The 23,214-nt window shown below is 36.8% G+C and overlaps 1 protein-coding gene across 1 annotated transcript; it reads right to left on the bottom strand.

The window, feature by feature from the left end:
- Positions 1 to 1,862: 1,862 nt before the first annotated feature.
- On the bottom strand, positions 1,863 to 21,246 carry nisch (nischarin). The gene is made up of 21 exons (XM_079592211.1): positions 21,071 to 21,246; positions 20,476 to 20,559; positions 20,191 to 20,373; positions 19,001 to 19,049; positions 18,402 to 18,565; positions 17,108 to 17,203; positions 16,917 to 17,012; positions 16,041 to 16,193; positions 15,881 to 15,949; positions 15,607 to 15,792; positions 15,395 to 15,523; positions 15,140 to 15,253; positions 12,302 to 12,416; positions 10,948 to 11,066; positions 10,824 to 10,876; positions 7,945 to 9,252; positions 6,692 to 6,878; positions 6,021 to 6,171; positions 3,696 to 3,824; positions 3,159 to 3,320; positions 1,863 to 3,053 (listed from the first exon to the last, which is right to left on the bottom strand). The coding sequence occupies exons 1-21, from the start codon at positions 21,149 to 21,151 to the stop codon at positions 2,425 to 2,427; spliced, it is 4,257 nt and encodes a 1,418-aa protein (XP_079448337.1). The 5' UTR covers positions 21,152 to 21,246; the 3' UTR covers positions 1,863 to 2,424.
- Between the last annotated feature and the right edge of the window lie 1,968 nt (positions 21,247 to 23,214).

Below are 23,214 nucleotides of genomic sequence, written 5' to 3'. Positions count from 1 at the left end.
CAGAAAAAGGCATAAGACTCTAAACTAAAGTGTTACCATTATATATTAGGGGTGGGGGAAAAAATCGATTCTTAGATGCATCGCGATGCGGACGTGGACGATTCTAAATCGATTCACAAATGCCAAAAATCGATTTAAAAACATAAATAAAAAAAAATAAAAAATTTTTTAAAAATCGATAATAACGTAATATTGACGGAACGCAAAAGTCGGAACTCTGAAGCGTGGAAACAATATTGTCAAAGCTTCCACCCGGCTCGGAAAGGGCAAATCGCATTACATAATCAATAGCAACTTTTATTGCCAAGGATTTGCATCCAGTCGTTGAGAACCAGGGCTTTCGCGCTATGTTGCACACTTTGGAGCCGAGATACAACGTCCCATCTCGGAGATATTTTACAGACACAGCGATCCCCACACTCTACAACAAGACCAAAACCGAAGTCATGGAATCACTGAAGAAAGCGGGTAGGATAGCTGTAACATGTGATGCGTGGACATCCGTATTTTATGTTAATAGAGATTCAGAATATGTTGAAGTTTGTTATAATTTGTTATTGTTGTGATTTTTACTGTAGTGAATTTACTGTTGTAAAATGGAAAATCAATAATCGAGAATCGAGAATCGTTAATAATCGAAAATCGACTGTAATCGAATCGGGACTTCAATAATCGTAATCGAATCGAATCGGGAAATCAGACCGATTAACCACCCCTATTATATATATATATATACAGTAAATATTGTGACTATTTTATTTTATAACAATTAAGCCCAATTTTACTCCCATATTACTACCATAATTATATACAGGGTGGGGGATTGGACCGAAATCTTATTTCATGGTTTAAATTTTTTTATTTCATGATAACAATATATATCTCGATATAGCTATTTTTATTATTAAAAATAAGAACAAAGAAGCAACTTACAAACAGTAGGATAAATACAACTGAGCAAAGATACAAAATTAAATAAACTTTACGTTTTTTCGCTACTGTAGGTAGTAACACGTATTAGGAAATAGGCCTACTACAGAAATTGAATAATCAAGTGTATAATGAAAATTGTAGGCTATTATTAAAAGTGCATAGCCTTCACTGTATAAATCAAATATGAACTGATTCTTATTAAATATACAAGTGATTCAGTGGTTTTCTCTTTGTCTTTTGTTGTTTGATTAACATTAATGAGACTGACAGCAGTTTATTATGCTGCTTTCCCTTTAAGACCGAATGCTCGGATGCAATTTACTGCACGCATTGGTTTTCTCCCAACTGTTCATGCTAATTTAAGACATAGCCGACTATGTTTACGTGAATACTCCACACAACGGCATTTTGACATTATTGTGCATCTATCTGACCATTCAAGCGCAATAAGACGTGACAGAGAACTGAATTCACAATCAAAGAAGATTTCTGCGTGCGCGCTTCATGTGCGTGTCAGTCAGCGCGAGCACCAACCGCTTTGTTGCGTTCTTTTTCACAGCTTATTGCGCTTAAAAACTATAACTCAACATCAAGCACGTCCCACTATTTTCTCGTTCATACATGTTTCATCACCCTTACGTGTGACTTAACTTTAAATAGTACTGTGCTACGCAAATATATGTATACATATATGTATAATATATGAAATACCCAATAACAAAATATATAAACAAACTTTTTACATAAAAAAATATTATATTAATTATTATTTTTATAAATTCTTCACAGCCTGAATAAATCTCTCCAGAGGTTTTTCCATATTGAACTGTTTTTTCTCTTTTTTGGAGCCATTTTAGAATTTCATTTTGTGGATGAAATAAAATATTTGGATATTTAATCAAGAATAAAAGCAATAATAAAAAAGAAAACCCATTTACATTTACTCACATTTATTTAAAATAAAAATGAAAAGTGCATGATCAGTCTGAAATCCCATGGTCAATAATCTCATGAAGCTCAAAGAGCTCAGTAAACGTGCTTAGTGGTCTTCCGTTTGAATATCTGTACAAATAAATCCGCGGATTCATCTCGGGAATACTTTCTAAAAAAGGAATAACACTTTAAAACTGCATTTATGTAAAAGAAAAAGAAAAAAAGACTATACATCTTTTCGTTCTTTAAGAGCCATCTATCGGAAAATCATTTTGTTGCCATGGAACAACAAATTTACTTGAAAAATCTAAATAACACTGTAGCACAAAACTGTATAACAGACATTTCACATTTTATGATGCATGGCCGATTGTACACAGCAGCAGATAAATATGCCTAAAAAGCAAAGCAAAGTTTGAAGCCTGAGACGATAAATATTACACTCGTGTGGACTCTACAATACAGTTTCCCAGGATGCATTGTGTCAAAACAGTAAAAAAAAAAAAAAGGTTCGTAAAAACACATGTTCTTCATACAACACTGCGCATTTTCCGAGATTTATCCCGTTAGCTCCACCGGCAGCTCTCGGCTACACAGCGCCTCCCACTGGCGAGCCAGGATCGATATCAACCGCTCTCTGCTGTCCGCCCCCGGTACGAAAATACACCACTGCACCTCGCCCTCGGCTCCTCCGACCCCCTGCGTCCGGTCGCCCTTCCCGTCGGCGTCCGCAAAGTGGTCCATGGTAAGGTGGCACAAAAGATCCGGCCCAGGAATGTCGTCGAAAACCAGCGTGAGGGCTTGTGGGTAAGTCTGGTAGCCCATTAGCACGCGGTCCAGGTCGCGGATCCGCCGGGCGTCCGTGAGGCGGTACTTGTCTCTTTGCGGTGGCTCTTTCGCGAATTCAGGTAGCGGGTAACTGATGTGGTCTTCGTCCAGGAGGAAGACGTCCGTGCTGGTGAGTATAAGAGTCTTGGGTTGTAGGACAGCCTGGTTCTGGCTGGTTTGGCCCGGAATGACGTGGACCTGGAACACCAGTACGTACAAAAGGATGTTGAAGGAGTGAGACTGCGCCTGCGGGGTCTTTCTCTCCGCCACGATGAAGGTGAGGTCTCCGATTTCTTCCTCATTTGGGTATACGAACTTCACCTTGCTGGAGTGGACCAGCTCGTAGTTCACCATTTTACCTGATTTATGAGGGAGTAAAATATCATCGGTAAACATTCAGTCAAAAGGATGAGCAACATATTGGATTTTTACGCGATATATTCTAGACATCCAAGCCGTCAAACCTGTGCTTTTGTTTCCAAACTGCGAGTAGAAATCCAGCTCAGAAGGTTCAGGAGAGGGAACTTTCTCCAGCAGGGACAAAACCATCATCAGCTGCTGCAGGAAGCGATGCGTGCCGTAACCGTCACGGGTCAGACAGGAAATGATGTGATCAGCCGAGGGCCCTTTGAAGAAGGAAAGATTAAACTCTTTAAACTTACGTAACTGTTTTTACTCTTAAGTTTCATCGCAAATAAATTAGTGTTGCTTGCAAAACTGTTGTACACACACTTTTAATCGTAAAACACACATAAATGGCACTTGCACCTGTTAAAAAGCAAAGATTACATAGAATTTTCCCTAGAGATAAACAGCAATGTGAAATGGTTTATTAGCAGTTCCTTGTTGCACAGATGAACCAAATGCACTTACATGTATTGGTACATCTTTTGATTAAGCTGATCTTTACAATTGGTGTCGGCTTGATAAATATGTCATCTAATCCCGTGCATTTGGAGAGAAAATTGTATGTGTGGTGATCTTGGTCGCAACAAACTCACCGACGACTCGGAAGTACTGATCAAACAAGCCCACGTTGACGCTCTGCAGGTCCTTCAGTTTGAGGGTGAAGCAGAAGGAGATGAGGAAATCTGTGTCCTTACGCTCGGATGGTTGCCAGGTCCACATCACTGCAAGATCAATGTAATGAATCAATTTTAATGTTCTAGAGACTGATTACTAGAACAGAATACAAAAATATATATGTTAGGAACCAAATAGAATAGTGTGTGTGAGAAAATCAAATACAACAGAACAGAATGCTTATATAAGATAGAATACATCTGTGAAAAGATAATACAATATAATATAAAAAAACTAAAATAAAATCACAGAATGTATCTGAAGAATAATTGAAACGACGGAATACATTAGAATTTAATAGAATTAAATAGCAGAGAATATATCTGAAGAACGGAATACATAACATAATAGAACTAAATAAAATAAAATAGTACAGAAATAATTCTGAAGAACAGAATACAACAGACCTGGGGCCTCATTTATAACCCTTGCGTACGCACAAAACCGGCCCTGAGAGAGGCGTACGCCACTTCCGACGCATAAGTTGTGATTTATAAAAACAAACTTGACGGGAAAATGTGCGCACCTGCACGCAAACTCTGACCCATGCGTACGAACGTTTTGGAGACGGAGCAGTTTGGCCACACCGATGGTGAGCTGGAGTTAAATGTCTTTTTAGGTCACTTTTAGACAGAAAATCAAAATAAAATTATACATAGCCTATAGGCTACAGAAAGATAATACAAATATTATTTCACTAACCTAGCCTATCACTTGAAGCAAATATCCACACCTTAAATGTCCGCGCCAGCGAGCGCGTTGGGCCGTTTAGTGAAACTGACGCATATCTAACGGCAGATGAAGTAAAACTGTAAATCTTCATTATGAGTCCTAATCATAAATAGGCTACAGTGCATGTTCACAATAACAGTTTAAATAAAAGAATGATTTAAACTATGTTTTACTTCTGATATAAACATTTAGATTAAATATGCGCATTGGAGTTAAACACTTAAACTTCATGACATTTACTGAAAAGTAAAAAAAAAAAATATATATTTATATTCAATAAATAGCCTATAAATATTTGTTGTGGATGTGATGCTTTTGAACTCTTTTCCTTTGGCATGCTGTGTTTTAATGTTTTAACTAGATAATGCTTATCATGATAATAGCAGATTATGCAAATATAATGCACAACAAGGTCTATCTGTTTCCATTACAAATATAAATAAATTAAAAACACTATTTGGCCAGTGGAAAAGATTGAGAAAAACTTTATCTGAAATGCATTTTACACTATTTGATTTATTTAATCAAAAACAATGCAAGGATAGGCTACTACCGGTAAATTATTTGTATTAATGTAATATGTGACGGCACATCCGTATTTCATATTTTCCTAATGTCTTGTACCGTTAAACATGTTATCAGGTGGATGAATAATCAAATGCAAATGATATGCAGATGAGGATATGCATAGTAAAACTAGGCGTTGTAAGCTCCATATATGGTTATTTCGGGGAGGAGACGCATATGCACACAATCTTCCGCTGACTGGGATTTATAAAGTGAATCCTGCGCAGGTTCTGGCGTACGCACGGTTTTATAAATCGGAATATTTTTTTGCGTACGCCATTTTTGGCTTTCGGGCGCACGTACACTTTTAGTAAGGATCCTACGCACAGTTTTATAAATGAGGCCCCTGAAGAGAATATAATAGGAGAATACAATTGAAGAACAGAATACAATAGAACGAATTAGAATAAAATAGCGCAGAATATCTAGAGGTCAGAATAAAATAGAACAGAATACAACAGAACTGAATAGAATAAAATAAAATATCTGATGAACAGAATAGAATAAAATAGCCGAGAATATACCCTAAAAAACAGAATACAACAGAACTAAATAGAATAAAATAACAGAATATCTGGAGAACAGAATACAATAGAACTGAATAGAATAAAATAGCCAAGAATATATGAAGAACAGAAAACAATAGCACAGATTCATTACATTAAAACAAACAATATATCAGAACAACTATATCTGAAAACAGATTGAAATTTAAAGAAGGAAGTAGCACAAAATAGAATGTATCTGAAGAACAGAATACATCAGAATTAAATTAATTTGCATAACAGAAAAAAATGAATAGAAAAGAACAATAGAACTGAATAAATCAGAAGAACAGAATATAATCTAACTGAATGTATCAGATGAACAATAGAACTGAATATACTTGAAAATCAGATTATAATAGAATTGTCATTGTAAATGTAAAGTAAGGTTTTGCTCACTTGATTGGTTGGTGAGCGAGGACGCCGTGTCGTCCAGGATGAAGTAGATGGCTTTGGTGGACAGCAGGACACAGGCTGTTGTCTCCACATCAGGAGATCTGTAGAAGAGCACCGACGTCCACAAGATGTGTTTCAGCTCCTCATTCTCCACCTGCATGCCGTCAGCAAGATAAACACCTCTTTGTCACATAATACAGCAGTTTATTTATTGTTACTTAGACAAGCGTAACAATTGCTCAAACTTATGGTCTGGGTTTTGTTTCTTCCATTCAGTTTGTGCAAACGAACATCATCATGCTAATCATGTCGCAAAGTTCAAATGTTAAGAGTGTTTGTTTACGGTTTAAATTCAGCCTAGAATATCCTGTAAAAACAGTGCACTGATTGCATATGATATTTGAGAATGAGTGGAAAATAGTTCAGATAGTCGCCTTTTGAAAACAAGGGCAGCTGGCCAAATGTAACAGAGTCAAAGTAAATAAACAAATTCACGAGAGCCAAGAGCACACACAGGAAGAGAGGGAGGACAAAACAAGGAATATACAGCGTGAGGACGACAATAAAACCCAAGGGATTGCGAAGGAAACTACCATAGGGAAATTTCTACAACAAAACATCCAGGAAATTTCCTCCTATTAGATCCGAAAGTGTGAAATGAGCGAACGACTTGCCTCAGCAATATTGTCGTGGAAGAAGTGAACAAGCTGGTCTCCCTTGAGAGATGAGATGAGGAGTAATGAAGAGGAGAGTGAGAGGTGCGAGGGACATAGGTTGTCCTCCATCAGCTGCTGAATGAGAGATTTGGCTGGATACAGCAGAGACAGGGTCAGGTGGGGCCTTGGAACTTCCTGAGGGACGCTGGGAAAAAAGCAGTGCAGTGTATCTACTGTGAAAACAACTAAGAACCATTAATGTTTTACTAATTAACAAATGCTGCCTTAGGAAAAGTGAGTAGTCATTTAGTAGATGCTCTTCTGCATTACTGTTATCCATTAAAATGAAGCATTTCAAAGGTTTGGTGCTTTATCTGTAAAGTTAGGATTAGGGATATGATTGAGCTGGGATTACTTTTCTAGTCAAAAGAACATCTGGTTTAGAGTTACATAATTCTTTGTGAAAAAATTATGTTACTTGCACTTTTGGCATCCTTGTAATTTATGCTTGGTCATGACATAAGTTGAAAGTTGCACATATACAGTAAAGTTAGAAAACAAGTTTATCACACTAATCTCATGTATAACCGCTATGACTAGGATTTCAAAACATTATGAATAATGGTATAATGCTATTTCCCAACCCATTTCACCAGTAAAGTTAGGATTAGGGTTTAGGGATAGGTATAAGGTTAGAGTTATTGTCCTTTCTTTTCTAGAAACTTCTTTTTAAGAGTTTCCAACATAATTCTAATGCTAACAGCTATGGATATAATACGAGCAATCGCACAAATAAATACAACTGAACAAAGATACGATTAAAATAAACAGTGTTTTAAGATTTCCAAAAAGGCGCACAAGAGAACTCAGTTCAGTATCGTGCACTATTTAGCATGAGAGGCGGTTTTTTTGTGCTCGTTTTGGACGTGTGCGCAACACAGAAAACAGTGCACAAGTCTTCTTGCGCTTGAATGGTTTAAAGTCATATTAAATGCACACAAAGGAATCGATAAGAGGAATCACATTTTTTATTTTATAGCAAGTATCTGATTCCTGACCTTAAGTAACCGATTCCAGAATTGGAATCGATTATTGATTCCCAATCCTAGGAATATTCTCGCTGAAAGTGTCTTGCCAAAAGGCACAAATGTCGAAAACCTTTGCAGAGCAAACTTTCAGTTGCATTACAGACTACAGCTTAGGTCTGGGGCTAAAATGACATCCATGCTAACATAGCTTTAGAAATACTAATAACAAATGAGCTCCTTTACCTGCTGGTAGGTATTCTTTTGGTGGTTGTAGCCGGGGCAGGATAACTGTGCACTCTCAAGTGTCCTTTCTTGGTGCGCTGCAGGGCGATGGTCTTAATTTCCCGCAGATTGGATCGAAGCCGCATGAACTCTCTCAGGAAGGTAAACTTGTCTTGTGGAAGGGCAAAAACAATAGTCAGATGCTCGTGACCCGCCATCAGTTCTACAACGTGGTTATCATAGAAACGGCGAGAGTTTGAGACGGCCCTACATGAACAACAGCTCTGCTTTGGGTCAAGTAGCGTGAACGAGAGCGGGATACGGGTTACTTTTGAGCAGCTCCGCATCACACTCGCTTCCGAAGAGTCCCGGGACGACAGAGCGACAAAGTCCACCTTGAGAATGCAGAGGTGCCGAGAAGTAAGGAAGAGGATCATGGGATTGGAGGTTTGTTCCTGATCACTTTCAAACAGGCTGATTTGGGATAAAACGTCTGAGTTCTTTGGAAATTGTGGGTTGTTTGTGACATTTTTGTCGGAGGTAGATGGGTCTAGATTAAGGAAATGGATCAAGTGTCCACCTTTTACGCTGTCATCGCTTTCCTCAAAGTCCCAAGAGTTCAGAAACTGTCGGATGAACACCTGAGAGTTAGAGGAGTTCAAAATTTGCTCTTTAGTTTGGTCCACATGAGGACTAACGCAAGAATGCATCTCCTTCAGACTTTGGGCATCTGAGAAAAAGAACCATCTCGTATTGCTTGACTTCACCTTCAAAGAGACACAAATCTCTGGAATATCAAACTGAAAGGTCTCAATGTTCGTGTACGGCACAACCAAGTCTATCTCAAGGCTCTCCGCTAGTTCTTCCAAGTTACTCGCAGGTTCTTCTGACCGTGTGTGGAAAACCACAAGCGAGCTGTCCGTTGCCACCAAACAACATGGGCACCGACTCAAACCTTCTCCAACACTGATGCAAAGAGACCAAGCCACCATTTTTACATGATCATCTGCAGATTCTCTGTTCACATCATCCGATCCCTTTTCCTGAACAGTAGATGAGGAGGAACAACCCATGATCTTGTTGGTATCATCTAGAGTCATCTCAAAGTACCCATCCCCAGAGTGAGGGCTGCCTTGGTCCGTGCCCTCCAGAGAAGTGGTTTTGCAAGGTATCGGGGTTGATTCGGTTCTATTAGCCTGGCTGATGTGAGCAGAGAGTTGGTTGGTAAACTCCTGGTTGGTTGAAGTGTAGGACAGTAAAGTGGGATGCACGAAGAGATTCGAAAGACTTGTGGTCCAAGGTTTCCACTCCTCTTCACAACAACAGGGGCTAAAGAGAAATTAAACAACTTGTTTTAGTTTTGAAATCTTCAATGTACAGCCATAACCACTCAACCTTTAAGGACTTCAAAGCAGAACCTGATTTCACCGAGGGTAACATGTTCCTGGAACAACATTCCAATCAACCAATCATATTTAAGGGACAAGTTTAAAGTTCAAGTCAAGTTTAGGCTTACAAATGCATTAGGCGCGTCAACATCAGTGTTATTCACCTATAATTTCCCTCTGATTTTAGGGATAACTTGTGGGTAGGGTTAGGTTTAGGACAACATTTTCTGACAGAAATGTGTTGACCCAGGAACGTGTATAACTCTGCAAAATCTGGACCAAGTAACAACCCTGTACTTACTTTTCAGGGACTAATTATATATATATATATATATATATATATATATATATATATATATATATATATATATATATATATATATATATATATATATATATATATATGCAAATATATCAGATAACATTTTCACTCTTACACCCAATCAGAAGTAGTAAGGCCAGAAACACACTCTAAGCAATTACACAAACAAAAAACAAAGTTTGGTAAAAGCATTGCCACCACTCAGTCTTTGTTGTAACGTGTTCTTCCATTTAACAAACCTTAGAAGTCTATCAAGGGATAAAGTTATGTTTAAATTTATCTTCAAACTGTTGATCTGCAGTGACAAAAGCTGACCTGGGCTGTGTCCCAATTCAAAGGCTGCACGCTTCGAAGGACTCAGACTTCAAAGACCACGAAGGTCGGACTGAGCTTTGTTAAATGGGACTGTCTAGTCTACGGAGGACTGTGACAGCTGTCGTTGAGTGACTAACGTTTGAACTAGACTTTTTTGAAAGTTATATTAAACTGTCTGAAAATTAAACAGGGCTCAAAAACTGAATATTTTCACCATGGTCCATTTCAGTTTATAATAAAGAGAGTATAAACTATACATAATCATATCTTAGTAAGATAAGTCAACATTTGACCCGCTTCAAATTATTATTATTTTTTTTTTTCATTTGTGTTATTAGATATTTGAGTAAGTTGAAACCCAATACACACGTTTAAAAGTGTAATTCGTCAATTTATCTAAAAAAAAAAAAAAAAAAAACTGTTGTCACTGGCTTGTAATGAATTCTGGGGTGGGCAAGGCCGTGACAAAAGACGCAATTGGAGACCGCATTTGAACTGCATGGTAGGGCTTGGTATGGTTCGGCGCGGCACGGTTCGGTTCGGTTCGCTTTTGTGGTACAAATCGGCACACAGAATACAATGGCGCTAGTAGTGACGATTCTGTCTGACCAATCAGTGATCTGCAGTGTTTTCACGTCACATTTTAGTATCGGTACGGTACGCTTGGAACCTCAACAGAGGTGGTACCATTTAAAGCGAGCCGTACCGTACCATGCAGTGGAAAAGCGCCAAAGCGTGCCATACCTTCTTGCATTGCGTTATGTATTGCACTCTGAAACATTTCGGGATGCAATTAAGCTTGAAATCAAGCTTGCGTTTGCGTAGAGTATGTTTCGGGCATAGCAGGAACAAAACAGAAGTTTATAAGAACTGACCTGCTCTCAAAGGTGACCTCCGAAGAAAAACTGGAATCAACTTGAGTTTTCACCTGCAAAAAAGGACTTGTTTTTGCTGGCACCACAATATTAATTAATTAATTGAGCTATTACACAAACCCACCTGTGGGATGACCTCACAGGCTGAGCTGTAAACATCATAGCATCTTTGGGTAAGTGTAGAATCCACAGGAGTTAATATCTCTTTGGTAATAAAAGCTTTTTCTATACAAGTAGTTATATCTGAAAGGGAGAAAGCAAAAAGTTATTCTTCAGTCACGTAAGTTTTATTCACACAGCAAACAAATTCGATGAAGTGATGATGAACATGGATAGTGATGATTTGATTTGTTTGTTCAGTCAATATATGGTGTATCATCATTGGTTGATACGGTAATGATGCAAGTGTCAGGATGATGCCATGAGACTTTCACATACAACATTTGACAGCAGCTGTCCACAGATTGAAGAAAAAATCGTATGATTTGGAGTTAGATACCAAATACCAAAATCAAACAAAAGTAAAAACATTTAAATCACACACACAAAAAAAGTAAACTTATTCTAGACTACAATATTAATTTATTAATATATACATGTTTAAATCACATTTTATAGGAGTGCATAACACTGAATATTTAGAAGTCGTCTGCAGAAACGGAAAGTATCAAAATCACCCGAGGCTGTTGCTTAGTAACTAACACTCCAGAGACAAATATGGAGATCATATGCTTTATCAATCAGGCCCAATCGGTATTAGAGCAACAACTGCAAATTAACCACCACAGAAACTCAACGTTTAGACTAGCTTGACACTGCAAAGCGAAGAAAATGGATGACCATTTTATTGATTTAAAGCAAAGTTATGAGAAAAATGTGGGAGGAATGCTGATAAAATTTGATTTATTTTTTCTGCAGTGCAGAAATTGGCACACCAAATCTCCAAAACCTAATTATGACCGGCAGAGCTGCAATAAGTCAGTCTGCAGGAGTAACTGAACAGAAATGTAAATGAAATAACAATTTAGATCACTTGTGCAAAGAAATAACAATTTAGCAGTTTCAGATTGATCATTTACAATCATTACGTAATGAAGAAACCGTGTAAAATGGAGATTAATAACAAACAGCTGAAATATTAAAAAGTATAATAATGTTGTAGGAGATTTGTGATGCCAAAACAGAGAAATAATATCTCATGATGTCCAACGTCAGTTTTACATCATGTCAAGCAATCAGAGGGACGTTTTTTTTTAGTTTTAAAGGTGAAGTGTGTAATTTTTGAATGTCAATACTATAGTATCTCCTATTACATCTTTATATGCAGTCAAAACAACTTTGGGCTGGGACCACTTGTTAATCCGACCAATGACAGATGGGAGCGTTTGAGAAACCAGTTTGAAATGACACACTTCACTTTTAACTCTATGTTTGTGTTTCCCCCCCTCGTCCCAGCAGCGCGATACATACATGATTACCTTGACTGGAGCAAGTGGAACGGGACAGAGAGGGGGAGGAAGAGGAGGGTGGCGCGACGAGAGAGGACGAGGAGGACTGCGGCCTGCCGGCGGCCTGCCCCGGGACATCACTCACCTGACAACAATAACATCAGGCTTCTCTTTAGCGAAAAGCACAACCAAGACCAATGGAGGTCAATGTAAAGGGTGCGAGGAATCAAACGTCTTAACGTTTTACAACATGTCCAAACCAGAACGACAAGCGATATATATCGCATTCATGTTAATCGGAGTTTTTGAGCAGCTCCAGCCACACAGAAATCTCACAGGTCCAAATCCTGCTCCATATCAAACATCAAATATATTCTGATCGAATGTGAATTTAACGCGACAATTCGCTTTCAATGTGAACAAAACGTCATGCCTGGTTAGGACACTTTGTTAGGATGAAAGATTCAGCACACAAAAACACGAAGGTCTCAGAGTAATACTGAGTTCATGTTATTTCGGAAATACCGTAATTAAACTATTTTTACGGTTTAATTTTATAAAAGCTCTTGATTTTATGTGACGACATATAAAAACAACCAAAACTGCAGCCGCTCAACAGAAAACATGCTATTTTATTATAGACAAATTTCCCTGATGTACTTTCTAAGTGCTTCAATTTAAAGGGGGGGTACAATGGTGTTTCATGTATTCAGAGTTGTTTACAGTGTTAAAGAGATGGATTCTCATGCTAATAATGGCCAAAGTTTGAAAAGTTATTTTGAACGAATAACAGAGAATTTCTGTGCTGAAAATCATACTTCCGGGTTGCCACACGTTTCGGCTGGTTTTTTTCTATCGTAGATCTAATGACGTAGACCAGAGTGGAACTCCTTATATGAGCATTGCTCTCGGAAAAGCGCGTTCACGCACACGTCGACCAGAGGAGAGAAAGACCGCGCTCATCGACGCATAGACATCATATATCTCTATATAATATCTATGCATCGACGCGCTACTACCAGAAATCATCATCAGCAGCGCTAAATAGGAATGGTTGATGTCAAGAATGTCTCCAAAAAAGTGTGTTTTGGGATGTGAGGGAAAGTTTACCTTGTTCAGCTTCCCAAAGAACCCAGTGTTACTGGAACAGTGGATGCAGCTTGTATTTCCGGGACAGCAAAGGAGTGTGGTAAGTGCGGTTTTGTGTTCTGGTCATTTCAGTGACGAATGTTTTATTAACAAGGTCGTCGCTGGATTTGCAAACCGGTTGCAATTAAAACCTGGCGCGGTCCCAGTGATAAAACACCCCATTCATGTCAGTACAACGGTATCACGCGCTCCCGCTTGACTCTATAGCTCCGCCCACGCCCAGAATCAAGGACCTCGGCTTTTTCCGGATAGAATCGGAAAGCTGTATTTTTATTTTATAAATATGATGAAACTAAAGACTTTTTGGAGATATGAAGGACGCACTATTACTCTATAGGTACTCAAGATTAACATGAGATTGACTGAAACTAAGTATTTTACCCCCCCTTTAAAAGAAAACTAATTTAATATTTAAATTGTTTAAAACAATATTATTTAAAATTATATTTAATACAATTATTTTAAACAAAATAAATCCTGAGACACAGAACTGCCAATTCTTTACAAACTGAACTGAGCTCTAATGTAATTTTAATGTCATTAAAATTACGGTAATTCCGAGACATGAGCGCAACACAATATTACAGCAGCATATGCAAAAGCAGATGCATTGACAATAACCACATTGATTTCATGTCTTTATAATATAGCAGGACTGCAGAGATGATATCCAGTCACTATCAGAGTCTGGCCACGCGGTGGCGCCACAACTCGTGTCTTTCTCTTCACTGGATCATTTGTGTTATTATGCAATAGATGCTGCTGACACAAAAATGCATCAATGCGAGCCAGACACTGAATCATCTTTTTCTTGAATTCTCATGACTGGATATCAAGGTTTAGCCCGATAAAAAGATTGTTTGAGAATAATAATGCGTCACACTCAGCCTTACACAGTAATTACATCAGGAAACCCTTGATCTGACAGATGAAACAGTGGTTTGCATAAGAGCCTATTACATAACCGTTTAATTTAGGAGAGCTTTTGGTTTCCCTTTTTAACCATCTTTCAATGTTTTTTTGTGTTAAAAAAAAAAAAAAAAATCCTACTGAACAACATCAAAACAATCTATTAATAATAATAGTAATAGTAATAATAATTTTACAATTATAATGAGGATAATAACGACAGCATTATTTATTATTATTATTAAAAAGTACTAAAAAATTAATTTTCCTACTAAACAAAACTAAAGCAAAACAGTCTAATAAATATCAAAATAATAATAAGGTAAATAGTAATAAATTATAATGTTATAATTATTATTATAATTAAAAAAGTACTAAAAGGAATATCACTACTAAACAAAATCAAAAAATCAAAACAGTCTAATAAATGTTAAAATAATAATAATGTTAAATAATAATGTAATATAATAAAATGAATAATAAAAAAATATTATTATCATCATGAAATAGTATTACAATTATTTTTCCTATTAAATAAAAGCAAAACAGTCTTATAATAAATGTTAAAATAATATTAATGTTAAATAATAATGTGTAAAACAATGAATAAAGCAAAACAGTAATAATAAATGTTAATAATAATAAAATAAATGTTATAATAATAATAAATTATTATTATTATGATCATGAAATAGTACTTTTCCTACTAAACAAAAGCAAAACATTTAAATAATAATTAACATTAAAAGTAAATAATAATAATAATAATCTCTTTCATTTATATTTGCATACAAAACAAGTATAAAATACCTTTTTGTCATTGTTTGCCATTCGGTCTTTGGCCACTTTGGCTTTCTGAATGGCTTTCAGCACCTCCACGGTGTCGAGCTCTTTCTCTGTGGTGGGCGTACCGTCCAAACACACCTGCGGGACAAACGGGGATTACATTTCTCCATCCTTTAAAAACAAACTCAGAAAAATGGTCTGAAAACCACCTCATTTATGTAATATGACACTCTTCCATCAAAGCGTAACAATGCTGCGAACTGATGAGAGGCTCCATACCTCAGAGGCCCTGTCGCAGAACTGAGCCAGAACTTTAGTCCTGTAATCTGGGATGATGCACATGGGGTTTTCCGCCAGAGTCAGTTTCTCCAGACAGGGAAGGGTGCTGATGTGTTTCATTTCATCCAGCTACGCAAAACAGAAGAGAGAGAGAATTATATCGAGCAAATTACTGCGTCAACAAAACGACATTACAAGTTTACATTTACTACCTGTGCTAATTTGTTCCTGCTTAAGTCCAAGTTAACCAAGGAGTAAAGTTTACTGAGACCGGAGAGCGTCTCCAGCTGATTCCCAGCCAGATTCAAAGTCTTGACATTCCCCAGTTTAGTGTGAACGCACTCCAGGACGGTGAGTTTGTTGAAGGACAGATCCAGATGAACCAGGTTGTACAAATGCTGCATTGAAAAATGTAGAAATAAATACATTGCCTTATGAAAAGCAAACTTTTTTTGCATATTAAGACATTATTTTGAGACAACACACCTGGAGGTTTTCCACGAGAGACAACTCATTATGGCTGAGGTCAAGAAACTCCACTTCAGGAATCAGTTTCTATGGGGAAAAAAAGACCAGGAAAAGCACAACTTTTATAATCAACGAGGAAAGACCTTGTATTTATTTCATATACGGTAAGCTAACTCACCACCGAGTCATCGATGCAGCGTATGAAGTTTCGGCTCATGTCCAGAGTGGTGAGCATCTTCCAGGTGGGAATGATGGCTGTCACGGGACAGTCCGTATCCACACCCTCAGGTTCCCACTGCGCAAATTCAGACGCTTCGGGAACTAAGATTTCCTGTCCAAGGAGAAGCGTACACTGTCATTCGTGAAAAGCCAGTGAAAAGGTTGAGAAGCTTGTTGGTTAAGACATTTTTACAAACGCAAAACAATTCAAGCAAAAACTAAAAACGTTGCAACCTTTTAACGTAGGGGCTGGCGATATGACCAAATTCTTATTTCATGATGTGAGAAATTTTATTTAATGATAACGAATAATGATATAATTATTTGTGTTATTTTATCGAATTTCTGTTGTTAAAAAAATAAGAGAAAAAGAAGCAAATTACAAACAATATGACAAATACAATATAACAAAAATATGAATTAAACAAATTATGTGTTTCAGGTACAACAGGTTTATTTAAAGGGTTAGGGTTAGTTCACCCAAAAATGAAAATTCTGTCAGCAATTGTTCCAACATGAGGGTGAGTAGGCTCACTATTGGCCGACGCTGGTCATATGATGCGTGTGACGTGCAACACAGAAGCGCTGCGCAGATATACTACGTAAACACACTCGTGAATATAATGAATAGTGGAATAAACTCGTTAGTTTTGTTTGTTTTTTGCGCACAAAAAGTATTCTCGTCACTTGATAAACATATGGTTGAGCCACTGTAGTCACTTGGACTATCGCCATACCGCCCAGCTCTATTTTAACGGACCCTAAAACGATCAATTTTTGTTAATAGAGAAGCTCTACTCCTGCATAAACACAACAACCGAAGCATGTAAAGTACCGTCATACTGCCGGCGGAGAGGTGTATGCTGAGCGTGGCCAGCGTGGGCTTGAGGGAAGACAGACCTTTTATCTGTCCGGCATCGCAGTTACTGATCTGAAAATAAAATATATTTTTAAAAAAAAGTGTTAGAAACATTGTCCATCGCAGACCCTCGATTCAACACAAAATGCCAACGTGAGTGTCTTCACCTCGATCTGGAGCAGCGCTTTAAAGATGGACAGGTCAAAGGGAAGGCTCTGCTCCTCGATGTTACTCGTCCCCACCGTTTTTTTCATTCCAGGGACCTACGTTTGAAGATTTTATGCATAGCTTTTAGTTATTCTTGTAATGTGCAAAAACCAATACGGCGATTTGATACATTTATAGAGTTAGATCGATTTGTAACATCGTTTTTTTCTTTAACTTAACTTGATGCTCAAAATGACAAGTGTGCAGCACACCTCCTGAAAAGTGAAGCAAAATAATTTCGATCGCCCCCTGGTGGCTGGCTGCAGTATAGGTCATAAGCCCCGCCCTCTCCATATGATCAAATGGGGCGCGAGCCAAACTAAAAAAATCTGATTACACATCAAATATGTTTTTTTTTGTCATTTTAGGTTCTTATCAAACTGGCATATGTTCAAGTGTCTGTTCTTCCAATAAGTTTTAGTTAGTTATTTGATGCTATAAAACTGCGGTGTAACGTCATGATTGACAGCTGTGTTTGCTATTGAGTGTGGGCGGGACCTTGATGCCGCGCGCTCCACTACTGTGCAGAATCAGGCTCTGAATGACATATCGGCAATTACTATTTCTGGAATATTTTGGCTTAATTTTTGGAAGTGAAATAATGAAGTAATCAGTGAAAGGAAGCAGAGACGTGCCATCCATCTTTTTTTATAGTCTAGACTCTATGGTCATGCATGATTAGGACACGCTGTTAGTAAAGATTCAGCACACATAGAATTATATGGCATTTATAAACACTGTAATTACAATTTTTTTATCTAATTTTAATCTTTTCCTCACTTTTCCTAGTTGAAAATGATCAAAATAACCCAAACTGCAGTGGTTCAACAGTTCAAGCTAGTCAGAAAAGTTATATTATTATTATTTATATTATTTTATTAATTTAAATTATATATATATATTTTTTTTTATCATTTAAAATAATAAATCAATGAATGAGTCAACAAGGCACTGAAACATGTAGGTAATATACATCTTCATAAAAAGATGGATATCTTTAATATGCATTTATACCCGGCACAATCAAAGAGTAAACTAAAAATATGAACAATCATTTAAGCATAAACATAATACAAATAATTATCTGTATTGGAGATTTAATAACATATGCATGTATAAAATTGAATCAATAACAATAATAAATGTGTGTATATATAACATTTATATTACATATTAATGCATAATTGCATAATTATTTATCGATTTAAAAAAATGACTAATATCAGCCGACTCAGTAAAGTGACAGACTCAGACCTTGAGGTACTTGAGGCGGCAGGTGAAGTCCAGGATGTGCCCGAGGTCGGCCTTGGCATCTCCATTGGCACAGGTGGGCTTGGCGAGCTTCAGCTGCTGCGTGACGGCGTACAGCTGGAGGGGTCTGAGAAAAAACACCTCGCCCGCTGCCAACAACTGCTCACCTGGAGAAGAGACAACCGACACATTTAATAGAGAATACTGGACCGCATACATGATGATAAAACTGATCGTATTATGTATTATGCAAAGAAGCAGGCAAAAAAAGGAATAATAATATTGATGAACATGAAAATATCTTAAAATGGGATTTGCAGAACATGCAAAAATATTTTATCAGCAACTATGCACATATTGTCTTTTTTTTGCATTTTCATCATCATCAGTAGAAAATATGTAATATGATAATAAAGAGGTTTTAGTTTTTCCAATTAAAAAGCTTTTTTTTTTCTTCTAGAACAGGTTGCAAGACTATAGATGTCGAATGCAAAAGTCTCATTTGGAGCTTTATTATGAAATGACATATTTTCTGCCAAATATATCGCTTATCAGTCAATGATAAGAATGTAATAACTGGCAATTGATATAAAGTAACAGACCGTTATGAAAGAGCTCTTCAGCCAGGGCAGCAGCGATTCCATTGATTTCCTGAAAATAAGGACGTTTTTGTCAATACTGGAAATCTAATGTCACGTCATTGAGCTTTAATGACCGGCATGTGCTTCTCCAACTCATTTCCTGACAGATCTCGCTGGAGGAATGCAGAAACCACTTCAATTTCCTCATTACAGTTTTTTCCTTCTTCTAAATTTTCTGAGAAAATGCCTTGAAACACTTTTATGTGCACAAAAAAGGGTTATTATAGTTAACTAAAAAAAAAAAAGTACAAATGTTTTTTTACATTAAATAAAATGAACGGTATCTGAAATTTAAAAAAAATTAAAAACCTTAAACTTACTTTATTTCAGCTGTTTTCCAAGGCAACATTATTAATTTTCATTTAGTTTGATATTCTAAATTGATATACTAAAACAACATAAAATAAAACTGAAATAAAAATTATATTAATTAAAGTTAATTATTAAACTATTACTTAAACTATTAATTAAAAGGCTAATAAAATGAAAAAACACAACAAGATTAATAAAACTTAAACTAAAATTAAAAACGAAAACAGAAAATGTAAAAATAAAACCTATTTTAAAATATTAATAACACTATAATAATAGACAAAACTCAAAATTATGAGATACAAACTCAGAACTGCAAGATGTTTCGCAATTCTGACTTTTTTTCTCTCTCAGAATTCAACATGCAATAGTGTGGGGGAAACCATTTTTTTGGGTGAGATATAAACTTTTTTTTTTTTTTTCATTCCATAAAGGAAGACTAGCTTCCATAGAACGATGCTAAAAATAACTCCGGCACAAATCCAACAAAAGCATTTCTCCTCCAAAACAACTCCGGTCCGGTCATATGCCTCTCCCAGACAAAAGCCGTTCAGAGATCAATCTCAATACCACTACTGTCCGCGGGTTAACATCGCTTACGGCCAGATAACAAGCCCGGCTGTTCTGAGAACCATTTATACGTCTGAGACGAGAGAATGCAGAGATTCATCTTTACTGGATGTGAAGGCAACAGAGCAAGGGTTGCATCCAATTGTTTTGAAAGGATTACACACTCCAGTTAATATTTAACCGGCATGTGACAGATATGAAGCACAGGAATCTTGTTTAATCACATTATCTCTCGCTTCTTACCAAACACAAAGCACATAAAAACTTACATATAAGTGGAAATGCAAGAAGTTAGACAGGACTTTGGGAGTCGCCGCAGGGAATCTGCTGAGGAGTGTTTGGAGATAAACTTCCAGCTCCTTTTGTCGCTTCTCAACGAGGCTTTTGGAGTTTTTGCCGATGATCTTCTTGGGCGGCAGCAGATGTTTATCAATCTTCTTCTCTACAGTGAGCTGAAGTCAACAACATTTAATCAGTTTTATCAGTCACTCCCTGAACACAATGTCAATATCTGAGGTCTGATCTATGGTTAGGAACGTGACTGCGGAACTCACTTTTTCGTGCAAATCGTGAAAGTCGCTGTATCGATGTTTGACAGTCCAACTGTGATCTCCAACCTTCACCTCTATAATGTAAACCTGAGGGGTTGAGAAAATACATTTGTATTAGTTTTGCATAAAATGAAATTGCAAACACTGCAAACCAACCAACGCCTCTCCAGTTTGTCAAAGATTCATATATAACTCATATTGTGTTTTATGCAAATGAGCAATTCCTTAAAGTGGCCTTTGACACTGTATGAACCGCTATTTTTATAAATTATCAACATGCCTATAAACAATTTAACATAGGATTCCTCTAAACATTGATAAATTATTCCTACAATCATATAATGACCTCTTATGCAAATCATCAAATGTTTATTATAAAAAAAACATCCGCTCTTATGCAACACACATTGTGTTCATAAACGCCTTGTTGCATTTTATACGTTACACAAATCCTATTTTAATCTAATGTAAACTAAATATACCTATATCCAACAAAACTAACAATATAAATCATTTTCACTTATTTTATTCGCAAATCGTAATCATAAACATGAATATGCACTGAACAGCCGACCCAAATAAAACCCGTCAGACTGACCGTGTAATTCTCCACCAGCTCGGATCCCACGATGCGGACGCGTTTCTCCGGGCTTTGCTCTGACAGATGCGGCGCGTCCATCTTCACTTCAGCGCAAGTTTAAGCGCGGCGCGATGAAAACTGCAAGCCTAGCTGTCATGTAGCGCCTCCATCTTTGTTGTGGTTTAACCCGAATCAAAGCTCCTCCTACTTGTATTTCTCACAGGCCGCGGCGCTCACACACAGAGAGAGCTTTATCGCCCCCTATCGCATGAGGCTGTTACTACTAAAACTATGCATTACATCGTCAGCAGAACTCAAATCATAAATATCATATCAATACTATGACTCCAGTGATCTTTAGGGTGAATTCAATGAGATTCCCCTATTTACTTTACGATGTACCCACTGACATATAAAGTCATGTGCTAATCTTTAATACATATAATGAACAATACATTTATGTTTATTTGTAGCTTATTTTATATCAGAGTAAAGTAATATTATGATAGATATTAATGTCAAACACTGTACATAAAGCATAAAACATACGGTCATGACTAGTGTTTCAATAACAAACCCCCAAACCCTGCAATTTCATTATGAACCCCTAGGGGTTTCAGAGACAAGGAATAGATTGTAACCAATAATACATAAAGAAACATACAATCTAAATAAATAATCATAAAGAACTCCTATAGTATAAATTGTCAGAACTCTGTTACAATTCTGTTAATCGGATAATTTGATTGATTCTTTATATTTATGTATATACATCATTTTATTTCAAAAAATGGTTTTTAAAAGTATTATTTTTAATACCAGTAATATAAAATATAACAATATACAATTTATAATATAACAGTAGCTATTAATAGTTTATCTACCTTTATGTCAAGAAAGAAAACGAACACAATCACTGTTGCACACATTTTTTTATTATTAATAAAACTTATTATGACATAGGCCTATATGAATACATTTTATTTAAAGCCTTTACTTATTAAAGGTATTCAGCTCATATAGAAATCCAGCAACAAAGAAGGGCTGGTAAGGCTAAGTTGACAGAGATCCCAACTATTTTTTGTTGGGAAAATGTGTTTGGTTAAAAAAATGTGTTAGCTGGGATGGTTTACTCACCACAAGTTAAAATATAAACTGATACTTCCTATCTTTCTCCATCTGTATATCTTTTGTCTTTTTTGTCTGTCTGTCTATCTAGTTAAAATAAACTAATATATACTTCATAATATCTATCTATCTATCTATCTATCTATCTATCTATCTATCTATCTATCTATCTATCTATAAACTAATATACTGCTATCTCCGTTTCATTCATCCATCCGGCTGTCTGTCTTTTCATCCTGGAGTTCATTCACTCACTCGTGTAATCACTGATGCATTGAATGCATTCACTCGTTCATTTATTTATTTATTCATGTCAGGCTGAAGGCAACCATCTTTTTCTCGGTTCGTCGAGCTCGATGTGGGTTTAATACGGAAAATCAGTGCTTTAATCCTCCACTAACGTTTAAGGAAGTGCCTTTTCCTCATCTTTGTTTGTTATTCAAAGGTTTGACGAGGCTAGTCGAATGGAAGAAGAAAAGTGTGTTTGTATGCGCCGTTAGGTCATAAACTATAAGCATTTTAGTGATTGTCCCTACTACAAAATAGTAATTGTTCAGGCGGTTCACTCATTTTAGACTCTCGTCTCGATTAAACAATAAATGCCACATCGATGGAAAATCTTAGTCATATGGATAAATAAACAGAAAATGTGTTCATATGCATATAGTGCATTTCACAACCTAATAAGGAAAACGAGAGTCCGTTTTCGTGTATAGCCTAAAAGAGAACCGAGAAACAAACATAACGACTAAAAAGAGAACAACTCGTTCATACGACAGCCATTAGTTTGTTGTCCTCACATCTTTCACATACACCACGTATTTCTTTGTCGTTATGACGTTCCTCAACTGATCTACGTGCAGATTAGCGTTCTTGTCCATATATGAAAAAGACGCGGATTGACAGCAAAAAAACTGATCCTGGAACAGTAGCTGCGAAGACGCCCAGAGAAGGAACAAACCATTCCGATCGCGGAGGGGGAAGATTTTCGGAATACGAAATAACTGCGTTGTCGGCGCTCTTCACGTCAAAAA

This window comes from Phoxinus phoxinus (assembly GCF_949152265.1).
Source record: "Phoxinus phoxinus genome assembly, chromosome: 20".
Taxonomy (NCBI): domain Eukaryota; kingdom Metazoa; phylum Chordata; class Actinopteri; order Cypriniformes; family Leuciscidae; genus Phoxinus; species Phoxinus phoxinus.
Note: the sequence above shows the minus strand (reverse complement) of the source record. Positions and strands in the feature narration are given on the sequence as shown.

Excerpts from the sequence above, each read along its gene's own strand:
- nisch (XM_079592211.1), bottom strand. The coding sequence starts at position 21,151 with ATGGACGCGCCGCATCTGTCAGAGCAAAGCCCGGAGAAACGCGTCCGC. Across the intron at positions 11,067-12,301 it reads TTCCACTTGCTCCAGTCAAG|ATATAACTACTTGTATAGAA; the intron begins GTAATCATGTAT and ends TCTCCCTTTCAG. Across the intron at positions 6,172-6,691 it reads TCCACGACAATATTGCTGAG|GTGGAGAATGAGGAGCTGAA; the intron begins GCAAGTCGTTCG and ends GACGGCATGCAG.